The sequence below is a fragment of the Mus musculus genome, chromosome 14, assembly GCF_000001635.26.
Source record: "Mus musculus strain C57BL/6J chromosome 14, GRCm38.p6 C57BL/6J".
Lineage (NCBI taxonomy): Eukaryota > Metazoa > Chordata > Mammalia > Rodentia > Muridae > Mus > Mus musculus.
In genome coordinates, this window is record NC_000080.6 from 78,557,605 (window position 1) to 78,584,721 (window position 27,117).

Below are 27,117 nucleotides of genomic sequence, written 5' to 3' on the forward strand. Positions count from 1 at the left end.
GTAATTTTGCACCCCTGCCTCTTAGGGCTTTTCCTATGACACATCATCACGGTATTTTCAATCGTTTCCATTTTTCTCACTTGTAAGCCTGCTTTCCCGTGACGATCCCTTCCATATTTGAACAGTTCTCCCATCCACCTTTATCCCCTCTGGTTTGACCCCACTCTCAACTACCCTGTGGTCTATGTTCTAAGCTAAATCCTCCACTCCCTCAACTACTCCTCCTGGGCACAGCACCCTGTGAATGAGGTAAAAACCATTCCTTATCCTAAGGAAAAGTGTGGTTTTAGGCTCACCAGCTATATATGGGAGCTCTTTGTCACTTAGCTTCAAACATGCCTTGTAAACACCACTCTGCAGCCCTGGGCATGAGGTTCTACAAACAGCATCTCTTCCTTGACTCTTCCCTTTCTGTCCACAGCAGCCTTCAAGACTGGGCAACAGAAGGAAGGATGCTTGTCTGCCAGGCTATTGTTGCCAGTGTCTTACAGCATGGGCCCTGATTCTGACTGAGGCAATTGGCTCCATTTTCTAATCTCCTCTGGGTTGAACTCTGCGGGACTCACTTTCTGTGTTCACAAAGGTTTTTTTTTTTTTAGGACAACTTCCCTCTCTCTAATGACTTTAGCTCACAAGATGTTGGCCCTCACATCTGCATTTCCTTTCAGAAATTCTCCCCGGTACGTTTGCTGTGGACATCCTACCTACAGTCACTTTAAACTCTCATGGAACTAACCCAGACTTCTGAGTTTGAGCTCCTCATTCATCTACAGCCAACCTCCAAGTCCAGGCCGTAACTATGAAGTATTCGTTATTGCTCCCTCCTTCTCATCTCAACAAGATTGCCCCCAGTACCCTTTGACTGTCTGCCCTGTCCTCGGTCCTTTTCAAGTTCATTCATGGCCGCATGCCCAGCTTCTGCTTCTCCTTGCAGGTATGTCTTTGTCACACTATACCATCTTCCCCACTGTGCTGTTTTGCTTTCTATTTGTGTCTGGGTCTCTGTGTGTGCAGTGTGTGCAGAGACCAGCCGAGGGTCCTGATGTACTCTGCCAGTGCTCTCCAGCTGTTTGAGTTATTCATCGTGAACTGGGGTCACATTTTCTCAGCAAGCCAGTCCTCCTGTCTTTGCCTTCCTCGGAGGTGGGATTCGAAGGATGGGCAGGATGCTCAGGCCTGCTATGAGTGCTGGGACTTGAACTCCAGTCTCCCTGATTGGGAAGCAAGTATTCTTAGTTGCAGAGGCATCTCTTATAACATCAAGGGCTTATTTCTATTGGGGGAAACCAAATTGTGTTTTGAACATTAATAACTCCACTGCATGGAATATTATCCATCAATAAAAAATTAAAACAACAAAAACCACACTGATACATACACTGATTTGGATGTATCTGGGACATTGTGTGTGTGTGGACCATATAAAGTCATGAACTGTATAATTCCACTAATACTTGAAATAATGAAAGTTTTGCAATGGAGACAGGTTATCAGTTGCCTGGAGGTGAGAAGAAATTGACGGCACAATGGGAGTAGCTGTGTTTGTAAATGAGCATCGAGAGGAGCCTTGTTGTGGGTGACTCAACTGTTGAACAATTTGACCGTATCAGTACCAGCATCCTGGCTCTGATACCATCTAGACTTCAAGAAGGGTGTGTGTGGGAGGCAGGGCGTGGTTAAAGGTACTTTGTATTTTTCTTCGAAACATCTCAACGACTTCCCTCCAGAAAGAGTGCAGGCCTCACACCTTCCAATGCAGTCTTTTTATTTGAGAAGGTCGATCTGAAGGCAGTGCCCTTTGGGAAAGACGTCTCTCATCATCATGAACATCAACCATTACTCTCAGTACAAAAATACACACATCAGTGACTTCCTTACAATAAATACAGAGTCATGCATCCCACAAGAGAAGGCACCGAAACTGGTCACTTAGTAGTCATAAAAATTATTAGCTACATTAACAAAGCCACCCAAATTATCTGTACAAGGAAATGTAACAATATATTCCAAAGGTGAAAACACATTAAAACATCTTTAAAATAGTATGCAATAAATATCTCAGTTCTCATATAGATTTATTTTTAAAAATTATGCCATTGTAAACAGCATGTAAACAAACAGAACTCACGTCTTATCATTATTAAAAGTAATTGGAGCCAAAGTTAGAACCTCTGCTCTGTCAGGTCCATTTCAATGGCAAATGTGCTAAGCTGGGAAAAGTTTCACTCTTTTCTGTAGCAAACAGAGCCCACTGTGTAAGAAATAGGCAGACTTTATCTGCATCTGTCAGATACAAGTATTTAGTTTCAAAACAGACTACCAAAATGTAGTAAATTCTTAGCTATATAAATATGGCAAGACTAAATTAAAACTATCTTTTGCAATATAAGAAAGAGAAGGAACTACATTGTTAAGTTTTTACCATGATGGTAACAGGCGGGAAATAAGTTCTATTTTTATTGAAAAGCGTAATGAACGTGCTGGGCAGAAGGGTGCAGCGCCCAGCCTTCCCTGCCCCCTTCTTTTGTGGAACATTTACAAAGTTGAGCTAAGCATAAAAGCTATCAAGTTGAGACCTTTCTTTTGCTAAGGGACACAGAAATGTGTCCCCTATTTTATATGATATTGTATATGATGGGAAATAGTGATTTCAAAATATGCTTATTGAAATGTGAAAATACAAACCAGCAAAAGCCCCCTCCCCCAACCTTACTGACAGGAAAGATAAAGACAGTTTATTTCTTCATTCTCAATAAAGGAAACCTATAGCCTATCTGTCAATAAATATTCAGAAGTCAGTATCATAACACAAATGTTTGCTGTGGTTCATCTACATATCAGAGCCTTGTGGGAGTCATAGATTCGCATGTTACTAATGCTGAGATAACAGCTGTGCTCCCTGTCAAATGCCATGACTTCCTACCTCCATCAAGATACCTAAGGTAACACCAACCCACTTCAACCAACTTCAAATGGAGCCTTCTGATCCATCCTCTCCTGTGGGTCTGCAATGTCACCTCATGTATTCTGCTGAAAGTGTCATGAATTTGTGCCTTCCCCAAATAAACCTGAGATTTCTTCCTGTTCTACGAACCAGACCCCTGTGTTCAACGCAGCCCCTCTAGCAGCAGAAGCAGCAGAGTGCAGGGCTAGTGAGGCCCACTCTTGATCAGCAACAGCCAGAACTGTGGCTGACAGGAAAATATATACACGAGTTGCGGAAATAAAAATGGAGTTGCTTTGTGGTGACTCAGATTTGGTTAGTTTTGGAGGGTGCTGGGGTGGAAGGAGACATGGCCAAAATCACTCCAGAGAAGAAACTGCTTTTGCTTGTTTAAAATCCCTCCTAATTTTTTAAACAGACTTTAGAAAGATCAATTCGAGGACAAATTGAAAGCCTACAGACAAGAGTCCTGTCTTATTTTACCAGTATCCTCAGTATCTAAGTGCGTATCCCAGTTACAAAGAAGTAGGAAAAGTTAACCAAGTGCCTAGAAGAGGCACTTAATTATCTAATTGACTGGTGTTTATTCAAGAAATTTAACTTACAGAGCACTGTGATTACTTTTATCATTATTTGGGGACATAGTAAAATGGCTTCAGAGAGTCAAAAAGGAAAACAGGCCCATGGGTAATAGCAAATTTTTAGTCACTATGTTTTATAAGGATAATGATAGTCAGAGATCTTCCTATATTTGTAATACAATAATCATTAACAGTAAATGGCCCAAAATTATACAAATTTCATCTGTGTCTTCTTGGGCAAATACTGTCTAAAAATTCCACCTTTCTTACTGTTTTTTATTCTTTTCCTAGTTCATAATTAATATGTTTGTCTATGAAGACTATAAGTAGTGTATAGAACAGAATCTGTAGGGCAGGTGTATGATTTACAAGCAAGATTTTGTCAGGAATGCTGAAAATTATGTCTCACTTTCAGAAACAAGAATTCCTGACAAATATTTCCGATGTGAAGAAATGTGATTTTTATATGAGGATCCTTGACCAAACAGTTGCTTTTGCCTGATAATGTTTGCACAGAAGGCTTGTGTCCTTGCAAGCACAAGACTTTGAAGGTATTTTGAGTTTTTATTTGCGACAGTATGAAAATAATATTCAAAAACATTATGTCAAAGACCTATTATGTGCTAGCTATACGCTGTGACTACAAAAATCGAGAAAAATTCAGTGGGGGGTTTGTGTGTGTGTGTGTGTGTGTGTGTGTGTAAAACAGAATATGACATTAACAGAAAAGCTTTGAATATACATAAAACGTGGATGAAATATTGGCCTGAAAGTTATCATTGAGATGGATTAAACAACCACCACCGCCGGGCATGGTGGCCACGCCTTTAATCCCAGCACTCGGGAGGCAGAGGCAGGCGGATTTCTGAGTTCGAGGCCAGTCTGGTCTACAAAGTGAGTTCCAGGACAGCCAGGACTACACAGAGAAACCCTGTCTCGAAAAAACAAACAAATAAACAAACAACAATAAAAACCAACCAACCACCACCACCACCACCAAAAACAACCAACAAAAACATGCTGTAGGCAGACTGAAGCAAAAGCACTGCAAATTGGAGGCCATCCAACAATGCTTCACAAAACTGTGAATTTGCACTGTTTCTTGGATGAGCTGACCTGGGCCGTGTCATTCTGCCAAGGTACTAAACCCCCACGCTGGAGCCGCTCTGCATTCCTGGGTTAGAAAGGTTAACAGAGAGGAGAAGCAGAGCTAAAGGGGAGCAGGGCAAGCAAGACTGGGCTTCCTGATCGGCCCTTTGCTCCCCTGCACTGTGCTCAATCAGCCATTCTTGAGGCAAAGTCCTAGAGACTGATCCACAAAGCACATTTGTGTCTCTGTACTCTGGGATGTGAGACTGCAAGTAGGATGTGGAATATGATGTCTCTTCTTGGGGCAGTTTCTCTAAGGGAATATGTGAGGACCTTGACTGACAGCTATATTCATCTCGATAAACTAGCCATTTAACACGAACACAGAAAACCTAATATGCAGATTAAAAGACCCATGACCTACTCTAGGTAGCTGTCGCTCATTCAGCTTCACCTTCCACTTGGTTGTTGTTGTTGTTTGTACTACGCACTGTTGGGAGTGAACCAGGGTTTCACACTTGCAGTATAAACACTCTTCCACTGAGACACTTGCCTTCCACTTTTGTTTGTAAATGCAATGTCAAGGGTTACCAGATTGGATGTCTCTTTTTCATGGAATGGCTTTCTTTATAACTAAAATGTCACTGGGAAAGACATAGTAAATTTAGGTAGGACTGGTGACATCTGTCCTTTCTTATTGTAGAAAACAATTTGACTACTTATAACTGGCAGTGTTGGGCCAACTCTTAGAGCTGGGGTCCCAAGGCAGCAAAATACATTAGAGTAGAGAGGACACAGTGGGGCAGTGACAAGGTGTGACCAAATGAGCCTTGTTAGATCCAAGAGGTGAGTGAAAAACCACCACTATCTCAACGGGAAACACATCACAGCAAACACACTCCAAGGCTCGGCTAAGTCATGAAAGTGTCTTTGGTGTTCATCTATGGACCAAGTCACCTTTATTCTGTCCTTTAAAGGAGCCTTCCAACCTCCTGAACCAAGATCCACTACTGGCTGCTCTGCGTTGAGAAAGCACAGGCAGCTCTGCCCTGGGAATAAACATCGCCAGAGCTGTTCTAAATGTCTAAGAGGTTAGCTCGCCCACCCTGATGGCTTCCTTAATTGACCCGTAATTTCTGCAGTAAAATGGGCTCTCTGGAGAGTTAATTAGCAAACTTCTAGTTAGGACTTCAGACTTGACCAGTAGGGCGCTATCTGAGGTGCAGTGCTCACCACATTAGACATTTTATGTGCATTCAGTCCTCCTGTAATACAAAGGGAAAGACGTGTTCAAATTCTTTGTTCCTGGGCCTTGGCAAACCGTCTCAAGTTCCTGCACTATCTATGTTTTTAACAGATTCTCACTTTTTTCCATCCTCAATAAATGCATCTACGACAGGGAAACATAAAGCTCTGTCTGTTATTAAAAGCACATTTAATTTTTAATTTCCCAATGGATTTGCATGACTCACGATTCACCTGCTGTTCATGTTATAAAACAGAAGAAAAACAGTTGGATTTAGGGATTAAAGCGATTTCTTAGCTCTGCAACATTCAGCAGGATTTTTGTTCCTTCTTTGGAAAACAAGTGATTTTATTCTGCGTGGTGTGTTGTGCAATTGCATTTTACATGTCTAAGCTTTTAAAATTTGAGTCAAGAATGCATCCAAATGAAATAATGAAAAAAACTCAGCTAAACTTTCTGGTTACTTGATAGAAATAAGCAAAAGTTATCCACCGTGGGTTCCATTTGCAGTGTAGCCCAAAGCCAGGAAACGGGTTTTGAATGTAGACTCGGGAACCATGGGCTAGATATCAGAGGTATGAGATTTGTGGTAGGATTCAAGATTCAGCGTTAATCGGAATGCCACATTGGCCAGTGCAATCACAGACATGTCCCCACCACAAGAATTAAAAACCCACTATAAGAAAAAACTTACAGATTGAAGACATGTATTGGGCAAAATATATCCTAATGGAGCTCTTGATCACATTACCCCTTCAGCCTTTCTGCTTTGTGTCTTTTTAGATATAAAAATCATTTTGTAGAAAAGTTCCTATGACTGGTAACTATAACTCAGTTACCTAAGACAGAAGAGAAAATAATTTTTCTTTTTTCTTTTTCTTTTCTTATCTTTTTTTTTTAAAAGAAGGAATACACTGGGCGTCTGTTTCACAGAAATGAGCATTTCAAGTATATAAGTCAACCATTAACAGAGCTATTACACTCCAGGCAACAGCAGTAAAAATGAAAGGAGCTAGACTATGCATTCTGTATAAAGAGTACATTTCACAACATAATAAATAAGGGCACTGATTTATACAACCATTCTAAGTAATACTGTCAAGGGACAATGCTCACGTCAGCACTGCCCTGCAGAGAGAAAATCAAAGGTACAATTCTTGCCCCAAAAGCCACAAAATATACAAAGCTTTTGTGTCTTCTTGTTATGAAGTAATTTTATCTGCCAAAAGTCTTGCAAACTCAAATACATATTGGCAAGTTTGAATAGCCAGCATGTAATTCTTTTGGTATAAAAAGGTAAGAAAAACCGTAGTATGAAAATTAATAACACCAGTAGGAGAAAGCTGTTGTACAAATAGAGATTTAAACATACAAGTGATTTTTATCTCACCTAAAGAAAACAGTCCATCTCACTTGACTGTTTGAAAATAATTTTCATATTTACCAGCTCTAGATAAATATATTACTCCAATGTATTAGTCATTTGCAGTATATAATATATAACTCACAAAACTGTGAATGTTATAATCCCCAAACCTTTCACAGAACAAGCTACCAGCTATCAGCACTGTGAGCAACCTTCAGCTGCATATGCAGTTAGTACTTGGACTGTAGAAGTGGCAATGGCTAACCTGTGTGAACAACGCTACCATCAAAGACTAAATGTCACACAACCTCCTTCTCCCTGGTTTGCTTACATATTGAACTGCATTATTCTACTTTGATAGCATCAGTTGAGCATGAAATGTCTTTATTTTAATGCATTTTATAAGTAACCCTGTGTGCTTCTGGGTTTGATTACTTTACTCTTGAAATGTAGATAATACGAAATGTCCTGACTATTTACAAAGTCTTATGCATGGGTAACTTGTAGCTAATAGGAAATATTTTTATGTGGATTTTAAAATAATTTTTAGGCTGTGGTTTGGTTTTTCTTTTCCAACTAAAACTTGGAAGTGCAAAAAAATAGAAGTATGTTAAATAATGTAAATATTATATCTTAAATTATATAAACGGAAGTAAGCTGCTCACCTATAACATATACTGTGGAGTCTATCTTAAGCATTATTATTGAGTTAATGCAGTCTTGGTTTCATTTCTTTACCTGAAAATAACAGAGAGTACTATAAAAAAAAAAAAAGATAGGTACAGTCCAGCTGTCTTTAGCTCTCTGTTCTCTATATCAACAAACTTTTATATATTTTCTTCTAACATAAATATCTCTAAACAAAACTTGGAAAACAATATAAAGAAAAATAATGTTTTGCTTATTATATATATAAGAAAACAATTACCACTCTTTAAAAGTTCTAGTTGCTTCTTTGTGAAGGAATCCTATTGCTAAGGTATCATTACCAATGTGACAGAGACTGTGACACAGAAGTCACCTGAGGGATGCCACAGCAGAAACAAGGGAGAGGAAGGGCTTCTCTCCCTTGGGGTGGGCAGTGAGAATAAGGGAAACCAGGAAGCCAATGGCAAAGCCGCCCCAGGGGTCAACAGTCCCTCTGAGGATGCTCCATTTCTAATTCCGCTATTCCTAACTGTACTGGGTAGAGTTTGAAAACTGCCATCTCTTTTAACCAACCGTAAACCCCATATCTAACAATCTCACAGTTGACAGACAGAGAATAAGGTTGGGGGGTGGGTGGGCAAGAGAGACTCCAGATGTTAGAATTTAAAAAGGGATTGATTTTTACAGCTAAATTAAAATTGATTTCCCTAAAGAATTCACCCTTGGAAAATGAAAGTTCACAATGCACTCGAGCTCAGCTGCAGGTATAAATGACTTACTTTAGAAGTGATGTATATATTTTTTTTAATTTTTCTATTAATACCTTGTCAATTCATGTAAAAATAGAAAGATTATATAGCAAAGAAGCTAGGAAGTTATGTTTGGGTAATTTATACTAAAATATAAAAATAATTAAGGGACAGAATCCTGACAATAAATCACTGGGGAAAAAAATCTCAGTTTAGGATAATTTGAATCTGGAGGTCAAGAGCATACTATCTTTTAGCAACTATTTTTAAGCGATTTTGAACCACATGAAAATCAAGATAAGTTATCATAGTTTAAAGAGTTCCAAATTTAGCAAAAATATGCCTGCTTTCAGAGTTCAAATGGCACACTCGCTTTTCTTACAATCATCCCGGTTCTTCCCCCACCCCCACCCCCTTTTGCATACCTAATGACTCACATAACATGCATGGGCTGCTATGTCCCTTCAAGCATGACAAGCATGAAGTATGTCCACTGGGTACTTTATTGACACAAGAAAATGAAAAATGCCTTTATCTCAGTATATGTTCTTCTGAAATGCTCAGTGTGAACTAAGTCATGAGCAACCGAGCAAGAACAAACTAAGCCAAGTGTGGGACCGGGGAAGCTTAATGTCCCCAAGGGCCGGAATCTTACCAAGAGGAAGACTCCAGAAGCAGACCTGGAGTGAATCTGAAGTTCTGCATTTAAAAATATGTACCTATTATTGTGTGTATGTGGGTGAGGATGCCATGGTGGGAAGATGGAGGTCAGAGGACAAGTCCACAAGTGTTTCTCTTTCCACTTGAATATGGCATCTGGCATCAAACCTGTTGCCAGACCTGCTGAGCCATCTTGTCTGCGCCAACAGTCTGCATTGCTATAAGCTTCCAGATAACATGGATGCTGACTGATAGATGGCCCATGGACCACAGATTTAGTAGCAGTGACACTGGTTCACTGCTGTCAAATGAAATTTTTTCGTGATGGTGGAAATGCTCTACATTTGTGGTTACAGGGCACTCAAAGTGCAGGTAGTGCAACTACAAAACAGAACTTTGAGCAAGAATAAACTTCAATTTAATAGCCACAGGTGTCCAGCGGCTAAAACACCAGACAGCACAGATCTGACCTGGACATCCACTGTTTCCACCTTCTCAACCACAGCAGTGTTTCCAAATGAGCCAACCCATCAATTCATTTCAACTGTCTAGGAAACTGAAAATATATTGAATCCCCTCTGACATTTTGCCATGAGGTAACTGATGGGACGGTGAGGATGTGCGTAGACATGGATGAGAACGGCCTAGTCACCTGGAGAACATCCAGTTCTGTTTCCTTCCTGGGGTAGGGGGAGTGCACAGGAAATGCTTTGGAGGACAGCAGAGCCAGCTACAGTCGGGTGCACACCTGAGCATCTCTCTCTACTTAAGTGGATGTGGCTGGATGTATCCTAGCGAGGATCCCCCTTCTGAAACCTCACATAGGGTTAGAGCATCTCTGTGACACTAGCAGAGACGGAAGGTGTCTCGGGAGCACACTGCTGTGTGTCCAGTGTCGGAACTCACTGGACCCAGACTCACGAAGGCATGGGTTAGAGAGAGAAATGTTCACACTGGACAAAATCGTTCATCCAAACTGTCATCTTAGAGAATCTCTGTCATCCCAAAGCCATTTCACTGAAAGTTTTCACGAGTCAGGATTTCATGAGTCAGAATGCATAAAAGGTGTCAGCGGGAACTGAAAAGATTACCAAACAAAAAGCAGCCAATCATTGTGCACCTCTAGGGCAGCAGCCATTAGACTGTCTTTTCTGTTGACAGTGATGTATTTGGGGGGAAGAGGAAAACTCAATAATGTGTTAATACACTCTTTATAGACTGGAGTCCTCTCCCCACCCCCACTCCTTTCTCTTGAACAATGATGGGGGAGCTCTGGGTTGATCTGGTTTCACAGGAAAAGTTGGCAAGGTACCCACCAGGTAGTATATAACAGGGGCTTCACAGGTGAAGCTTAACATTGAAACTACTAAGTGATTCGTTTATTTTCAGCTCAAAAGTCTTGATAGGACTTATCTTTGGAAAGTGTCCATTGTGCACAACCTGGGTAAAATGTGAGACATACTTACATGGTCAGGAACGCACTAGGTTTGCCTGTTGATCCCTTTGGATTTTGCTCTGCTATGGGTGGAGCCAAGCCCCTTGCCTGTCCTAAGCAAACACTTTGCCACTGAACTTCATTTATTTTTAAGGTATTTCAATTTGGGGATTTTTTTTCCCCTAGTAAATACCCAAGTAAAAACGAAACACTAAGCATTGGGGAAATGATTGTCTCGAAAGTAGCAGGGACACTGTATGCCCAGACAATGCATGTCAGTAAGTGCGTGCACACAGGTAAGGAAGCATGACACGTGTGTGCACATGTGTGGGTATGTTTATCTACTGAGCACCTGGCAGGCTACACTATCAAAACCGCCTTCACTGGGTCAGCAGCCCTGCTTGCTTCTCTTATATACACAACTTTCAAATATTACAGTTGATTTTTGGCATATAATGACCAGAAAACAGAGATTTTTTTTTTCTTTTCTTTTCTTTTTCTTACTTTTTTGACTTGTATACCTTTGGCTTTCAAATACTTGATGATTCTATTGAGCGACACTGACACGCCATGGTCTAGAAAAAGGGAAATAATATCTACTGGATAGACTATCAAAATGTGAGTTAGTAATACAAAAAGCCCTTAAGAAACAAAATGAAATTCCTTCTATTGGTGAGTCCTGTCAGTAATCACCTCAGTCCCCAGAACTCAGGCTGGGATCTCAGCCACGACCTTGAAAAATTCCTGGATGTCAAGTCTTACAAGTGCAAGCAGAAACTCAAAATGGTTATTAAACTGATATGAAAAAAATGGGAACAAAATGTGGGAATTTGCATTTGGAAAGCTGGAATAAGTTTCATAGGTGACAGAACATGTAAGCTTATGAAAACACCCAAGAATTCTCCTTATGTGCACACCTGTAGTTTGGAACAGGCAAAGAATTTGGTTTGCATAAGATGTATATCATTTGTTGATCATGGCACAGACAAACATTCCCAGACTCTTAGGTATGGAATATTTACTCCAAAGTGCCCTTAACCAACCAAAAAGTGCTTGGGTAGTTGGGTGGTAATAAATTAAATTTCATTATAATAAACATCAAAGCTATTGAAATATTACAATAATATACATGACATGCAAGAAAAAGAAAGACAACTCAGGCAAGGAACATCGTGCATCAGATTTGCATCAGTCATAGTGAGCTATGGGTTGGTTTCACCGTATTTTTTGACCAGTGGATACTGAGAACTTAGGGTGAAAAACTTAAAAGTACAACCCCTATCTTTATCTCCTAACCAGTGACTTCTAGAGAGGAGCCAATGCCTTCACTGGGAAGCCTGCGAAGTTCCAGCTGCATACTGTTAACACAGTTGCAGGCACACATAGGAACCTCCTGTGGGCCCAGATCTAAAGACCCTCACTGGATGATGGGCAAACAAGTCCACTTTTTAGACAAGGCAATCATGTCTAATCCTTCTTCCACTACTGTGAGCATTTTTTTTTAGCATGTCAGGTTTGCACAATGAGAACATGGCTTTGTGGAATGGCCTTTTTTTTGGCACAAAAATTATTTTCTAATACCTCAAATCAAAACTTTCACCCACAGCAAAATATCAGTCGGGAGAGGTGCTTCAGAGGTGCTTATCTGTGCAGTAAATCACAACAACAGGCAGCGGCTTCCAAGGACTCTGTATTGAGTGGTGAGTGAGGACTTCTCTTCCCAGAAATAGCACCAGTGTGACCACCCCTCAGACCAAGTTGGGAGGGTTCCGTTCAAGCTCTTTAATTCCCTGGAGAATTCGCTTCATATGACCCACTTTCGGAATCCCCAGGTCCTGAAAAAGTAAGAGAAAAAAATTAATTAAAAAAGGAAACATAGAAAGAAAAACAAAAGTAATAGAAAGGAAGAGAGGGAGAAAAAAAAAACAAAAGACAAGTTTACCAATAAGCATTTCAACTAGTAATTCACATAATTAGCATATACACATTTTATTAACAGTTCATATTGATCAGCTCTGGAAGTGACAGGTAGAAAACTAAGTTACGATACCAGGCCCCATGCAAACTCTTCTTAAATGTGATATCTTCCCAAATTGTGTACAGCTAGGGAAAGTGTTCAAGAGTCAAAACTAATATGGTTTCTTCCTCTCTCTCTCTCTCTCTCTCTCTCTCTCTCTCTCTCTCTCTCTCTCTCTCTCTCTCTCAAATAAAAAATACTGGCTCTTTTGTGATCTGAGGCAAATGATGGAGGACAACCAGACTTTTAAGGCACAGGTTTTTATCATGTACACTCGCACGTACACACACACACACATCTATCTTTCTTTCTTTCTTCTTTCTTCTCTTTCTTTCTTTCTTTCTTTCTTTCTTTCTTTCTTTCTTTCTTTCTTTCTTTCTTTCTTTCTTTCTTTCCTTCCTTCCTTCCTTCCTTCCTTCCTTCCTTCTTCCTTCCTTCCTTCCTTCCTTCCTTCCTTCCTTCCTTCCTTCCTTTCTCTCTTTCTCTCTTTCTCTCTTTCTTTTCCTTTTGTAGACAAGATTCTGCCACCTTGTCCAGCTTACTCTTGGACTTAGTGATCCTCCTGACTCAGCTTCCCAACCTTTGGAATTCTGTGCTGCCACACCCAGCTCTTAAGCTTTGTTTCTATCTAGTGCTGTATTAAACTTAAGCTTGAGGCCTGCTAGCCATGGTGGTACATGCCTGAAGTTCCAGGATTTACTAGTCAGGGGTTGGTGGATACCAATTTCCAGGTCATCTTTGGCTACATAGCAAGTTTGGGACCAGCCTGGGCTACATGAGACGCAGGATTTGGGGAAAGAAAAATGAGGTTTCACAGGGGAAGATACCAGTGTCCACTACCTGTAATTTAAATTGTAAATTTATTTGTATTTGCATCATGAGTCCAGATTTGATGAGAATATCTTATTTATTAGTGTGTGCGTGAGTGTCTGTGTGAACGTGAATGAGTCTAGGCATGCACATGCCACAGTGACCAGGTGGAATCCAGAGGCCAGCTTTTGGGAGTTGGTTTTCTCCTCTCACTTTTTGAGGCTCACTCTCTTGTTGCTTAAATTATGTTGCAAAACATCCTAGGCTAGCTGGTCTCAGCCCTCAGTGCTTCTAAGTGATTCTCTTATTTTAATTCTCCCCTATCTTGCTAGACACTCCCCCAAGAAGTTAACTATAGGATTACTAAAGGGAAATGTCCTAAGAAAGTTCACACAGTTCTACAGTGTAGGGGCTGGATTTATTTTGAAGTCATAAATGAAGCAGACCAAACTGATTTGAATTACACACATGGACACAGCATATACACTCTCTCTTATTCTTTAGAGCAGTAATAATAACCATTCTAAATCCTTCAAGAAAACCATTTTTTCTATAGCCAGCACAATTCAAGCTTGAGATAATTCTAGGGTAACATTTTTTATCAAACTTAACTGACCCAAAAAACCAAATGTTCTCAAATACTACCTGGATGAACAAAATTAGTTCTTAGGCTATTTCACATTTCTTGGATATGTGATAAATACCAAACTTGAGGGCAAGCCCAAATTTTTATCTGTTGCATAAATTTACAATATAAATGAGTGTTTTAATGGGACTGGAGAGTTGGCTCAGTGACTAAAGTTGGCTTGCCACTTTGCAAAAGACACAAGTTCAGTTCCCAGCACCCATGTCAAGTGGCTTACATCTTTCTGTCAGGGCAGCTCCAGGTACCCTATGACTTCTGCTGGCCCCCTGGGCACCTGGACATATAGCATACACTTACAAAGACAAACACTTAAATGGAATATCTTTTTTGGCAAAAAGAATGTAAATGCTACATTTCAGAGTTCCCATTTGAACAGCAGACTTATTCTTTAGACGTTGCAATAATACTCTGCTTATAAAATATATTAAGTATCTTATTTTAGGCCATACAAACACTTCTTTCTCCAGAACACAAGCTTTACTTTGATATTCTCCTCAGAATTACAGCTTTGGTACAATGAGAGGAACATTTTCTAGAGGGTACCACAGTTATCCCGGCTTGGTAGCTACAGTCTCTTTACTTTGACCAAATTCAGTATCTTCTCAGCTTCTAATTGTTAGGTTATGATAAAAGATTTGCTTTGACATTTGATAGAGCTCTCAGTTCATCAGGTATCATATACTGGTATCACTGTATACTTACTTTTGATGTGTTTGTGTGTGGCGATGTATGTGTGTTGATCGATATGTGCTTTGTTCATGCATGTAGAGGTCAAAGATCAACACAGAGTGTCTTTTTAAGTTGACTTCCATCTTATTTTTGAGATGGGGCCCTCTCTGAGCCTGGGGATCATTGATTTGTCTAGATTCCTGCCCAGTCTCCATCTCTCCAGACCTTACAGTAGTTATCATATTCCTTATTACTGACTTTTTGTTTCTCTGGATGAACAGACATAATTTTGCCAAAGATTCCTTTGAAGATATTGAGTTATCCTTCTAGCTACTCATATACAACTTTCTGAGTGTGTCTGGGGGAGGGGACCCCCCACTATGCCTTTACCATCTTATCTTCTCCAGCATCCCTACTGGGTTCCAGCAGGGGAAAAAAAAATCACTGCCTGCCTCTTCCTCTGCTAAAGCATGTTAGAAATGTTTCTCATAGGCAAGCTAGGCTGTCAGGTTGTTATCTTCACTTGTTTGGTAATCCCCCATGTTAAGGAAGGGATGCTTGGGCTGAGCTGTGGGAAGGAGTTAACTGGGTGTGGGATAGTGAGACATAAGCCATGAGCACACATTCTCATGGTCAGAAACAGTGTTTTAAAGCCAGGACACCAAAGTGGATGGTCCAGTAAGAGGCCAGGGACAAGAGGGTGAGTAAATAGGCAGGGCCTTTGGGTCTGTCTCTTCAGAGATGGACGCAACTGTTCTCATAAGAACGAGAAGCTTCTGGAAGGCCCTGAGCAGAAAAGTCATGAACTTGTTTGAAGATGGCAACACATCACAGTGGTGGGTTCTAAACTGGAGAGTCAGAGGGACAACGAGATGATCTTCCACGGAAAGGTGGGATGTGGGGTGCAGCGTGAAGGAAGGTCCTGGGAAGAACCCGAGAGCAACGATGGAGCGGAATCTACAACGTAAGAGTTTGGCTAGAATGGCGAGGTGGATCAGGAAGGGGAAGATGCTAAATATGACTCTGGGTTTATCCGCTTCCAGCACCCGAGGGGCTAGGAACAGGGTTCAGCAAAATGCAGAGCTGGTGAGGAGACAAAGCAGGAGAGAGGCAGAAGGTGAGAGTCCCTCTGGGACACAGCAAGATCTATGCCCTTTGCGATGCCCAAGTATCAGCGGCCGGTTGGAAACAGAATCCTACAGTTCACTAATGAGGTCAAGGTTAGAGAAGACTGTTAATCCCTGTCATATTCATAAACAGGAGTTGAAGCAGCGGGTGTGTGGGAGGAGACTCGGCAGGAGGTAACCCTTCCCCAGCATGCAGGAACTAGTCTATGGGTCGGCCTCTTCCGAAGCTCACACACGGGAAAGAGGGGAGCAGCTCTCCAGTTTTGTGGCTTTGTGTTCCAGGAGGCTCCTTCTGTAAAAAAAAAAATAAAATGGCCTCTTCCCATCACCCATACCCTATTTCAGAACCAAAAGTGTTAAATGCCAATACAGATTTCTAAAGTGGCAAGGGAGAGAATATAACTGGGATGAAAAACACGAAGAGAGCAAAACCAAGCCATGAAAAGCGAATGAGGAGGTTCAGTAAAGTCGTCCTCAGCCTTCTCCTTCCTTCTCATACTCGCTTTCTCCTCCCACAGGTCACTCTGACTAATGCGGTGTCTGTGCGTATGCAGACAAATGTTAATTTGAAAAGTATTTACTACATTCAATATATGTGTATGCATATATACACATGTGCTGAGTATACATCTGTATATATACTCATGAACATGAACATGGATGCATCTATGTGTACTTTAAGACACATAAGTTCAGAACATGCATGATGTGAGCGTCCAGAAAGATGACACTGAGAGAATCTAGCATAATCCATTGATCAGCAACTGGCTCTTCAATAAATAGTGCAACCTGCCAAGGTTGCCAGAAGTCACACAAACACTAGCTATAATAAGCCACGACAGCTCTGGGTGTGCGTCATGTGTGTGCACATGGGTATGCGTTCATTTCAAGCTTTGAAGTCAATCTCTGCTTTATGAGCTCTCACACTGTGTATCCTGAGTTGCATCAGTTAGGACTAACAGAATAAGCTGTCTATTATTTTATTATTATCAGAGCTAACAATGTTCAGATAGGGGCAGTAGTCTCCTTTTGATCTGCTAAAGCGCTGTATAACTCTGCAATAAAGATATGAATTTTACACTATCCATCACTAGGGCCAAGATTTCCACTAAACTACGCAGATGAAAGCACAAGAGTTACAAATCGCTGAAAGGTCCTACCTCTATGCATGCTAGAACACCATCTACTGGAAAGGGATCGTGACGCAGTGTTACTTCGCGGAGCTGTAAAGCGGCAGCATGCTGTGAGAATATATCGAAAACTCCCACCCACCACGAATGGTTTTCTGCCTGTGTGTACGCGTGGAAGCCAGAAGCTGATGTGTGTCTTCCTCCAGCACTGTAAGTTTTGAGGCAGGGTCTCTCATTCAGTTTAGAGATCATTGGCTAGATGAGCTGGCCAGAGGACTCTAGGGAATCCTCCTGTCTCTGCTCACCCCCAGTTCTGAGGTTTAAGACGCATGCCACCGTGCCTTGTTGCTGTTGTTGTTTGCATGTGTGCTGTGACTGACCTCATGTTCCCGGGCTTGTACAGCAGAGCTTTAGTGCCCGAGCCATCTCTCTAGCTCCTATCATTCTCGTTAAATCCTGGGCAGAATAACCCAGCTTACGCTATTCTACCGCTGAATCTGTACACAAAGGCTAACGTGGAATCGCTGCTCGCCAGTGAAGGTTTTCATGCTCTGGCCTATGACAGAGAAAGCAGCTAGGCATATTTTTAGCTCCATTTACTAAGAAAATGAAGCGTTTCCTTTTGAGACTAAAAAGACACCAACACTGTGCCATGAAGGAAGCTTTGATACACTGTCTAGTTATTTATATGATCTTCACAGTTCAGCTTAGAAACACAGTAAAATCAGAGGACTCTAAATTATCACTGCTGTCTCATCTATAATCTCATATTGTATTTTACATTAATTTTTAGTTAACTTTATATTCCATTCATTTTTAGTCTTTACCAACAACAGTCACTGCCATTCGTGCGGCTGCGACACAATGAGGTGGTAGAGACGTGACCCACTTGAAAACGTGAGGACAGGAACAGCCATGCCAGTGGACACAGAGAGAGGTCACAAGGTGCTGTGCTTCTGTTGTGAGAGTCCTGACAGGAAAACACTGCAGACATCCTCACTGCAGAAGCACACAAGGACTACAAACAAATGTGAGGGGTGAGCGCACAGTTGCATAATGCAAGCCAAGCTGGAAGCACACGACAGAGGACTCACGGGAGGAAAGATTCTGCATTGCAAGAAAAATGTCAAAAGCCAAAGAGAAGCGCAAAGGAAAAAAAAAATACCTTAAGATCTCGTCTTTCCAGATGCAAAAGTTCAGCCCCTCTGACGTCATGACGGATGAAGATTTCTTTGTACTCTCCCAAATTGAGCAGATCCAGCCAAGCAGCAACTTCCTCTGTGCCCCAATTCTGAACTACCAAAGTTAAGAGCAAAACCCCCTTAATGTCTACATGCGCGATGCGTTACAGAGCAAAGGTCAGCCAGAAAACCGAGACAGACAGCAGGGGGCGCTAGCAAAGGGACGGTGACAGAAGATGCTTCGACGGGGGCTCCTCGCCCCTCCCCATGCAGGTTACAGAGTGCCCACGATAGATACAATTATGACTAATCAAAGATGGGTGCCACCTGCACCCTTGCCTCCCTCGCCATCAGCCATAGTCCAGCTTCTCATCAAAACCACACAATAAGTGTCAGGGCATTAATTTTGTGTCACCAGGTGGTTTCATGATGCAAAAATCAGAATGAGCTCCGATGTCTTTCCTTAAGACCACAGGTGAATGTGTTTAGTTAGAAATGAACTACAAACTCTAGCCTTAAAATCTGCTCTGGGCTCCTTGGTCTTACCAGTGATATGCTTAAAACCTTGCAGACACTAAGTGTTGCCTCCTCTACTGACTCTTACTGATAACTGCAACAATAAATGGCCACAGATCACTACATTGTCATTAAAAAACCGTCCAGGCTGCTGCCCAAGATTAGCTGGATTATGCTACTTTTCAGTATGGATAACTGTTCTTTCAAATCTTCCATGCAAAAACCTACTTTTTTTCCCCTTATGTTTGGTTTTTAAACATGGCTCAATAACTATTCCTGTAGATGTTAAGATTTTATATCACTGTTTATAAAAACCACAGAAGGATTTATAAAATTCCCCTAAGAATGTATGAAATTCTTCTAAGAATTTATAAAGTGATTTCATTACGAAAGGCAGATCTAGACATAGAACTCCCAAGGTACAGATAGCATAAAGCTAACCTCTAAGGGGTGGAGCTAGGGAAAGCAGCAGGGTACAGAAAACCTTGGTTTTGCTGAGAATGTAAGTAGCACAGGCTTTGGTGTTTATTATCAAAGGGTGGAACTGTGTCCTTAAAACAGGAAAAAGGGGGATCTGAAACTTCAGTGAAAACATATATTTAGCAAGCTGGGAAAAAGAAAATGTCTATGCTCCCCTTATCACAGCCATCTGGATTATTATTTTTTTTAACTCTGAGAAGAAAATGAAGTTATTCACTGATGTCTAAAGCAGCTATTGAGAAGATAAAGGCTACTTTGAATGGACACATTGACTCAACTGGTCAGAACAGAAACAACTTAGTGCCCGCCTCCTCTTCTCCTTCCATTTATAACCATGGATTCTCACCACTACCCGGACATATTGAGTATGATATGGCTTGCCTGGTTCAATGTGCCATCTTAACCATTTTAAAGTATACAATTAGCTGATATTTAGTATACTTACAATGCTGGGAAGTGCTTACCCCTACCTAGTTTTAGAGTATTCCCCTGCCCTCACCAATAACTTTTCGTCAAGTTATCCCCGCCCCCGCACTGTGGGACCACCTACCAGGCTGCGAACTTGTTTTCTGTTTCTGAGCCTTTTCCTTTTTAAACTTTGGCACTATGCGAAAGACTGTGCTTTTGTTGTTTCTTTTGGTACAATCCAGAGGAGGCTCCTGCAAAATTCAAGCCAAACAAAAACAAAAACAAAACTCTGTTAGCAAGTATAAACTAAGAATGGTGTCCTAATTAGGATTTGTATTGCTGCGATGGGACACCAAGTCCAAACTTAACACAAAGAGGAAAGGATTTAAGTCTCAGCTTACATTTCCATATTATCTTCCATCGCTGAGAAGTCAGGTTAGAAACCTGGAGGCAGGAGCTGATGCAGAGGCCACAGAGGGGAGCTGCCTAGTGGCCTGCTCCTCAGGGCTTAACTCAGCCTGCTTTCTTTCTTTTTTTTTTTTAAATTAGGTATTTTCCTCATTTACATTTCCAATACTATCCAAAAAGTCCCCAATACACTCCCCCCCACTCCCCTACACACCCACTCCCACTTTTTGGCCCTGGCGTTCCCCTGTACTGGGGCATATAAAGTTTGCAAGTCCAATGGGCCTCTCTTTCCAGTGATGGCCGACTAGGCCATCTTTTGATACATATGCAGCTAGAGTCCAGAGCTCCGGGGTACTGGTTAGTTCATAATGTTGTTCCACCTATAGGGTTACAGATCCCTTTAGCTCCTTGGGTACTTTCTCTAGCTCCTCCATTGGGGGCCCTGTAATCCATCCAATAGCTGACTGTGAGCATCCACTTCTGTGTTTGCTAGGCCCCGGCATAGTCTCACAAGAGACAGCTATATCTGGGTCAGCCTGCTTTCTTATAGAACCCAGACCACCAGCCCAGGGGTGGCCTCACCCACAAGGGGCTGAGCCTTTCCCCCATCCATCACTAATAAGGAGAACGCCTTACAGGCTTCCCTATAGCCTAATGTAGTAGGTACATTTTTAAACCGAGGTTCCCTCTTCCTAACCAATTCTAACTGGTGTCCCGCTGACATAAAACTAGCCAGCACAAATGGGTCTTGCATACTGAACACGTACTACTCCACTAAATGCCCACGTTCACAAAAAGGCCCTTCCTCTCTCAATGACAAAACATTTCAAAGAAGCATTCGAACTTCACTTCCCTGACTTGTCTCATTTCAAAGGGAAGTTCAGACTCTGAGGTCCTACTGTCCACATTCAATAGGCTGGATGTGACGTACCTCGACCTCACTGGGGCGGAGGGACAGGCTGGATGTGACGTACCTCGTCCTCACTGGGGCGGAGGATGTAATAAAGCCAGGGAATCTCCGTTAACTTCTGAAGCTCCATCTCCACAGAGTGTAAGGCACTGGACACCCGCTCTTCGTGAGGAGATTCCAAGTGCTAGTCGCCAGCAGGGGGAGAGGGAAACAAAGCAAGACTCGGTGACCAACTTCACACAACAACTAGGCCACCTGGAGCACCTTCCCTTCTGATAAACTGGTTGACTGTCCTAACTCCTAATTCCAGAGTCGATATATGTAACTGGAGCGACTGAATAATCTCCCCTCCAAAACTACTGTGCTTAGTGCTTCTTGGCCCTCATACCCATCCCCTCCCCCATCCTAACTGCCCCATTCACTGCTTGCAAACACATATCTGTCAACTGTCGTATTTGTCAAAATTCTTCTGACTTATAGATTTGTTCCATAAACAAATAAGTTTTAAAGACTAATCATAATCAAACACCCATCATATAAAAAGTACATCACACAAATACACACACACAAACACACACACACACACATACATCCTGGCAAATCAAAAGAAAAAGTTTAAGGAAAAATGAAAATGAGGAGAGAGCCAAAGGGCTAGTAATTTGCAACTGGATGTGGCTGCTTTAAGGAGAATATAATGGCCATTTGTTCACTGTAACATATTTGAGGGAGATACTACAATGTGCAGAATTGGAAGGCAGTCAATGAGATTTTAGTCGTGTCGTGGTTACTAGCTATACAAATTTAGGAAGAGTAACTGACTTCAGGCACCTTAGTTTCCTCTTAGCACAATGTAACTAGAGTATTTCTGAGAAATCTTTCACCTACTCAATCCCTTTCTAGACTATTTTAAAACCCCACAGTACTGATACTGATGTTCACAGAATTTAAGAAAATCTGAGGTTATCATTATTGTCTATTATAATAAGCATCTTTTTGTTGTAGATTCCTTGTAATATTGAAAGTATCTATCTCCCAGTAGTTAATAAAAATAAGATTTTTCCACCGTATTGTATGACAATTTACCACTTTCTTTTAATATAAGAATGTATATCTGACAAAATTGATTACATGGTATTTCACAATTGCTCTGGAAGTAAAATGACAAATAAACTTTGATGCTCTCAAATATAATAAATTATTATCGTATTATTGTTAAGACTTTGGGTAAAATTTACCAGGACATATTTCAAACCAAACGTCTATGTTTGAAGATCACAGAGGAGTAAATATGGAAGGAGAAATTTCTTATGTTTTAATATAATATAATCACTAAATACAATACATCAGAGCAAGAGAGATACTTTGGGTGTAAAGGACAAAGTTATGCTTCTATTTCTTTCTTATCATAAATGACCTTAAAAGTCTTTCAAGTGACGTGCAAACCGCACATCTCAATTTGAAAACTGGAACCTTAATCACAGCCCACAGGATTTCTGGTAGGCTTATTTTGTAAAAGCAATAACAGAAGATTCTGATTAACAATAATAGTACCAGCAATAGCCAAGGCGGGGCCTCCACCGATCCTACCAACAAGTAACCAATACTAGCTACTAGCTCTGTGTCACAGGAGTGGAGACGGCCACCCTGTGTGGTCCAGGAAGCTGTGTTTCAGTTCCCTGGGAGGTGGTGAAGAGAAATGGACCCCACAGAGCCTCTGGGCATCTTAAGCAGAAAGGAGACTCCAGTGGCGCATCCTGCTGGACCACAGAACCCAGCAGGACATCACGCTCCAGTTCCCAGCCCACCACTTCACATACTACATCGGTAATAACTTACATAATTTATGTTGGTTTATATCTGCCCAAACAGATGAGACTTCTATGACAAGAAATGCTTTGGAGTCATTCAAAGATATACAAGGAAGGGAAAGACAGCTAATGTATTAGGCCTTCTACATGCCTAATTCCAGGTGGTCACAAGATTCAGTGACAGAACACTTAAAAACAATTCAGGTGTTTTTACAGAAAGGGCTGTATTTATGTTTCAGGCCTGTGGGCTTTAGCCAGATTCACACTTTCTTACACTTGATTTCCAGGACCAAACTGAGTTAAAATAGAAACAGCTCTTGAAATAGAATGTTTATAGAGCAAATCTAGAAGACCATACCAATAATATTTTCAGTATTCACTGGGGGAATGGGACTGTGACTTCTCCTAAGTTTGTACAAATGTGAGTAGCTGAGGAAAGGCTACTATACCTATATAGCTCACATCTCTCAAGGCCGAGAGAGGGATAGTTTGAGAAGATGGTGGCCTTAAGGATAGCTCTAGAGATTAGCATTGCTTTCCTGCAGGCAAAAGTCTGACCGAAAGGAAGGTCCAAGAATGGAGGTCGGAGGTTGGCTCAGTGCACACTCACTAATGAAGCAAGGCAATCTTACTCCACCACGTGGACGACTCTCAGTGTGAGCTTCAGGTGTCAACTTGACACAAACCCATTGTCACATGGGAAAAAGGAACCTCAGTTGAGGAATTTCCCATGGCATGTCTGTAGGGCATTTTCTTAATTGCTAACTAATGAAGGAGGGCCCGGCCCCTGGTGGGCAGTGCTGCACACAGGCAGCTGGTTCTGGACTGCTGTGCTTGAGCACATAAGCAGGCCAGAAAGCAGAGTTTCTCAGTGGTCTCTGTTCACTTCCTGCCTCTGGGACTCGGCCCTGACTTCCCTCAGTGATGGATGACCTGGGCGTTGTAAGATGAAACAACCCCTTTCCTCTCTAATTTGCTTTTGGCCACAGTGTATCACAGGCAAAGAAGCAAACTAGAACAGCCATCATTCATTTTTTTCTTCTTACCAAAGGGACCCTGCCAACTAGCAAAGCCTCTGTCTCATTATAGAGCGCCTTGACGTTGATGGCTATCTCGGTGGCAGTGTCTCTCGTAAGGCTCTAGAAGAGAATAACAAAGATAGACATTTCCACATTAAACGAAAACCCCCTCACCAATACATTCTTTAAACTGTCCTCTCAGTGTAAGTGATTTTCAAAAGTACCACCAAAATTCCATAACGCATTCAAGATTTTGTACACAGGTTTGTTAATAAGGTTATCTCTGTTAATTAATAGATCACAGAATCACAAGAATCAACTAAAATATATTTACTCAGGATCACATCTCCTATCTACAAGTACATATATGCTAGAACCAATAAATATATTGCTATAAAAGTTAAATCAAAGAAATTTATGTTTCGAAGGAAGATTATTATCCAATTACACAGGCGATCTTTGCATATCATGGGTTTGAACATCGGAGGTTCAGCTATGCATATTTTTGTAGATTTTTGACAATTTGAAGAATCTTGAAGACGAATTGCATAGCTAAGAGATATCGAACAAGATTAAGAGAAAGTTAAACAGGTCATGAATAGTACAATACAGGCACAGATTAAACAATCAAAACGTGGGGGCGGGGAGACACTCATCAGTGAAGAGCACTTGCTGTTCTTACAGGACCTGAGTTCAGTTCCGAGCACAACGTCAGGTGGCTCACAACTGCTGAACTCCACCTCCATGGAATCTAAGGCCCTCTTCTGGCCTTCAGGGGTGGTACCTGCAGTCACCCGCCTATATCCCAATACAGACACATAAACACAGAGATGTACATACAGAGTTAAAAACAGAATAAACCCCTTTGAAAAACGTACTCATGTACTCACAAAAATAGCGTCAATTTCAGCTGGGCAAAGTGTACACAAATGTACAGTGCACTAGGAAATCACACTGAGGGGAAATGAAGAACGGACTTCACTGCTGTAAGCATCTCTGTGGCTCTTGTGGGGATTCATGTATTGGTGGTCTCTGCCTGAGCAGTTTCCCACATAGTTCTGTGCTGCCGTGCTTATATGTAATGCATAAGATGTGTGTTACAGGGCTGGAGGAGGGTCTCAGCAGTTACAGGCACTGCCTGCCCATCCAGAGGATCCAGGTTCCATTTCAAACAGCAGGCAGCTCACAATCATCTATAACCCCAGTCCCAGGAGATCTGCTACCCTCTTCTGGCTTCCAAGGATACCACAAACATATGGTGTAAGACATACATTCAGGCACATACTACATACTAATACACTAAAATAAAACACATACATACACATAAAATATAAGTAAGTAAAATCACACAAAAAGGTATATGTTAGTGACTTTTTACCACTACTGGTCAATAGCAGACAATTAAGGTAGTGCAGCCATGGGAGAGTCAAAGGTTAGACACAGAGCTTTCTACTGGACAGAGAGGGGCTCACCCCTCCACGGTGCTTCAACTGCAATTCTATCTATTTTCGCTCAATGCTTCCAAATACATTGATTTTTTAGCTTTAATCGTGCACAGTAACATTTAATAGAACACTAGTTTGGGTAATTTCAATTGAATAATTAAAAGAATAAAATAAAGGTATCAGCTTTTTCTAGACTCCTATTGCACAGTAGTTCACATTCTAAGAGTTATAATTATACCCACTCCATTTATTGACACATACATTAAAAACTACAGAAACATCAACAATTTAGCAAAAAGTGAAGTAGGGTATCAAAGCCAAACCAAGAACTGACTGAACATCTCCAACCAAGTTCATATGATCATTTCTAGGTTTGTCTTTTTTTTTAGAGTCAGGGGGAGAGGGTAAATCAAGAGGAAGAAGGAAGAAAGGAAGAGAGATGAAAATTCTGGCCTGTGGAATGAGTCAGCAGGAAAGGTAATGAGTCAGCAGGGAAGGTGCTTGCCACCCAGCCTGATGGCTCAGTTTAACCCCTAGAAACCACATGGTGGAAAGGGAGAATTCACTCTTGCAAACTGTCTTCTGATCTCCACATGTGCTCTGTGGCTACCTTCCATCCCCAAAAGGAAGGAAGGGAGGGAGGGAGGGAGGGAGGGAGGGAGGGAGGGAGGGAGGGAGGGAGGGAGGGAGGGAAGAAGGAAAGGAAAAGAAAAGAAAAAGAAAAGAAAAGAGAGAAAGAGGGGGGTAAGAAAAGGAAAAAAGAAATTTAATAAAAGCAGTAGAAAGACTTGAAAGATGTCAAGGTGACAAATGATTGCAAGTAAAATAGAAAGAAATGCAGAAAATTTAAGAGCAGAGAGATTATAGATGGATGGATGGATAAATGGATGGCTAGATGGATGGATAAATGGATGGCTAGATGGATGGACGGACAGATGGATGGCAGGAAAAGGTAAACAAAATCATGGCCACAGATCTGCTATAAGCTTCTTGTAGAAACTCATTAACAACCTGTGATCATTAGATTATCAACTTGACACAAACTAGAGTCTTCTGGGAAGAATAAACCTCAACTGAGAAAATGTCTCCATCAGACTGGCCTGCAGGCAAGTCTGGTGGAGCATTTTCCTGATTGCTGTGGGCAGTGCCACCTGAGTGGCATGGTCCTGGGAGGTACACGGCCCCTGAAGGTGAGCCTGAAGTGCAAGGCAGAGCAACATTCCTTCCTGCCTTCTGCTCTGGTTCCTGCCTGAGTTATAAGCTGACTTCATGATGGACTGTAATGGACACAAGTCAGCCAAATAAAAAATGAAACTCGAAGGAAATCTTCCTTCCTCGAGTTGCTTTTGTTGACAATGTTTGAATCATAGCAACAGACAGACACTGCTGTCTTTCGCAGGGCGGGTCTCTCCAGTGCTCTCCAGTAGCTGAAACGCCAAAAGAATCTGTGGGATGAGAATTTACCATTCAATCCTCACCTCCGGGAAGCGTGGGTTGGCTTTGTTCAGGGCGTGTGAGCAGGCATTCACTGCATGTGCCAGCTCCTGCTCCAGGAGACAGTGAATCGTGGCTGCGTCACAAATCCTAAAGGGAAGAATGAGACAAAATAGACACTTTGGGCCATCACTGAAGACTCGCCTTCTGAAGAGTGTCCCCTGGCTTGCAGAGAGCATTACGGGAAAGTGTAGCTTTCACGTCACCGAGACATCCACTTCTTTGTGGGTTTGCTCTGGTATTGCGGTTGAGCCCAGGACTTGAACATACAACGCCGATGCTCTATCAGTTGCACTCCAGAAACTGATCTGTCATTCTCTGAAACTTTAAA

At 41.6% G+C, this 27,117-nt stretch overlaps 1 protein-coding gene across 14 annotated transcripts in view; it reads right to left on the minus strand.

Moving 5' to 3' along the window:
- Nucleotides 1-1,744: 1,744 nt before the first annotated feature.
- Dgkh (diacylglycerol kinase, eta) overlaps nucleotides 1,745-27,117 on the minus strand; it is a 173,381-nt gene continuing 148,008 nt past the window's right edge. For 5 of the 14 annotated variants that reach the window (XM_011245099.3, XM_006519169.4, XM_006519172.4 and 2 more), the window contains 6 exons: nucleotides 26,771-26,876; nucleotides 23,875-23,967; nucleotides 21,085-21,204; nucleotides 19,845-19,953; nucleotides 18,283-18,413; nucleotides 13,195-16,279 (listed from right to left, as the gene is read on the minus strand). In XM_011245099.3, coding sequence (XP_011243401.3) covers nucleotides 16,187-16,279; nucleotides 18,283-18,413; nucleotides 19,845-19,953; nucleotides 21,085-21,204; nucleotides 23,875-23,967; nucleotides 26,771-26,876 — 652 coding nt within the window. In that variant the 3' untranslated portion in view covers nucleotides 13,195-16,186. The other 9 variants (XM_011245100.3, NM_001281794.2, NM_001253766.2 and 6 more) reach the window with 9 other exon arrangements.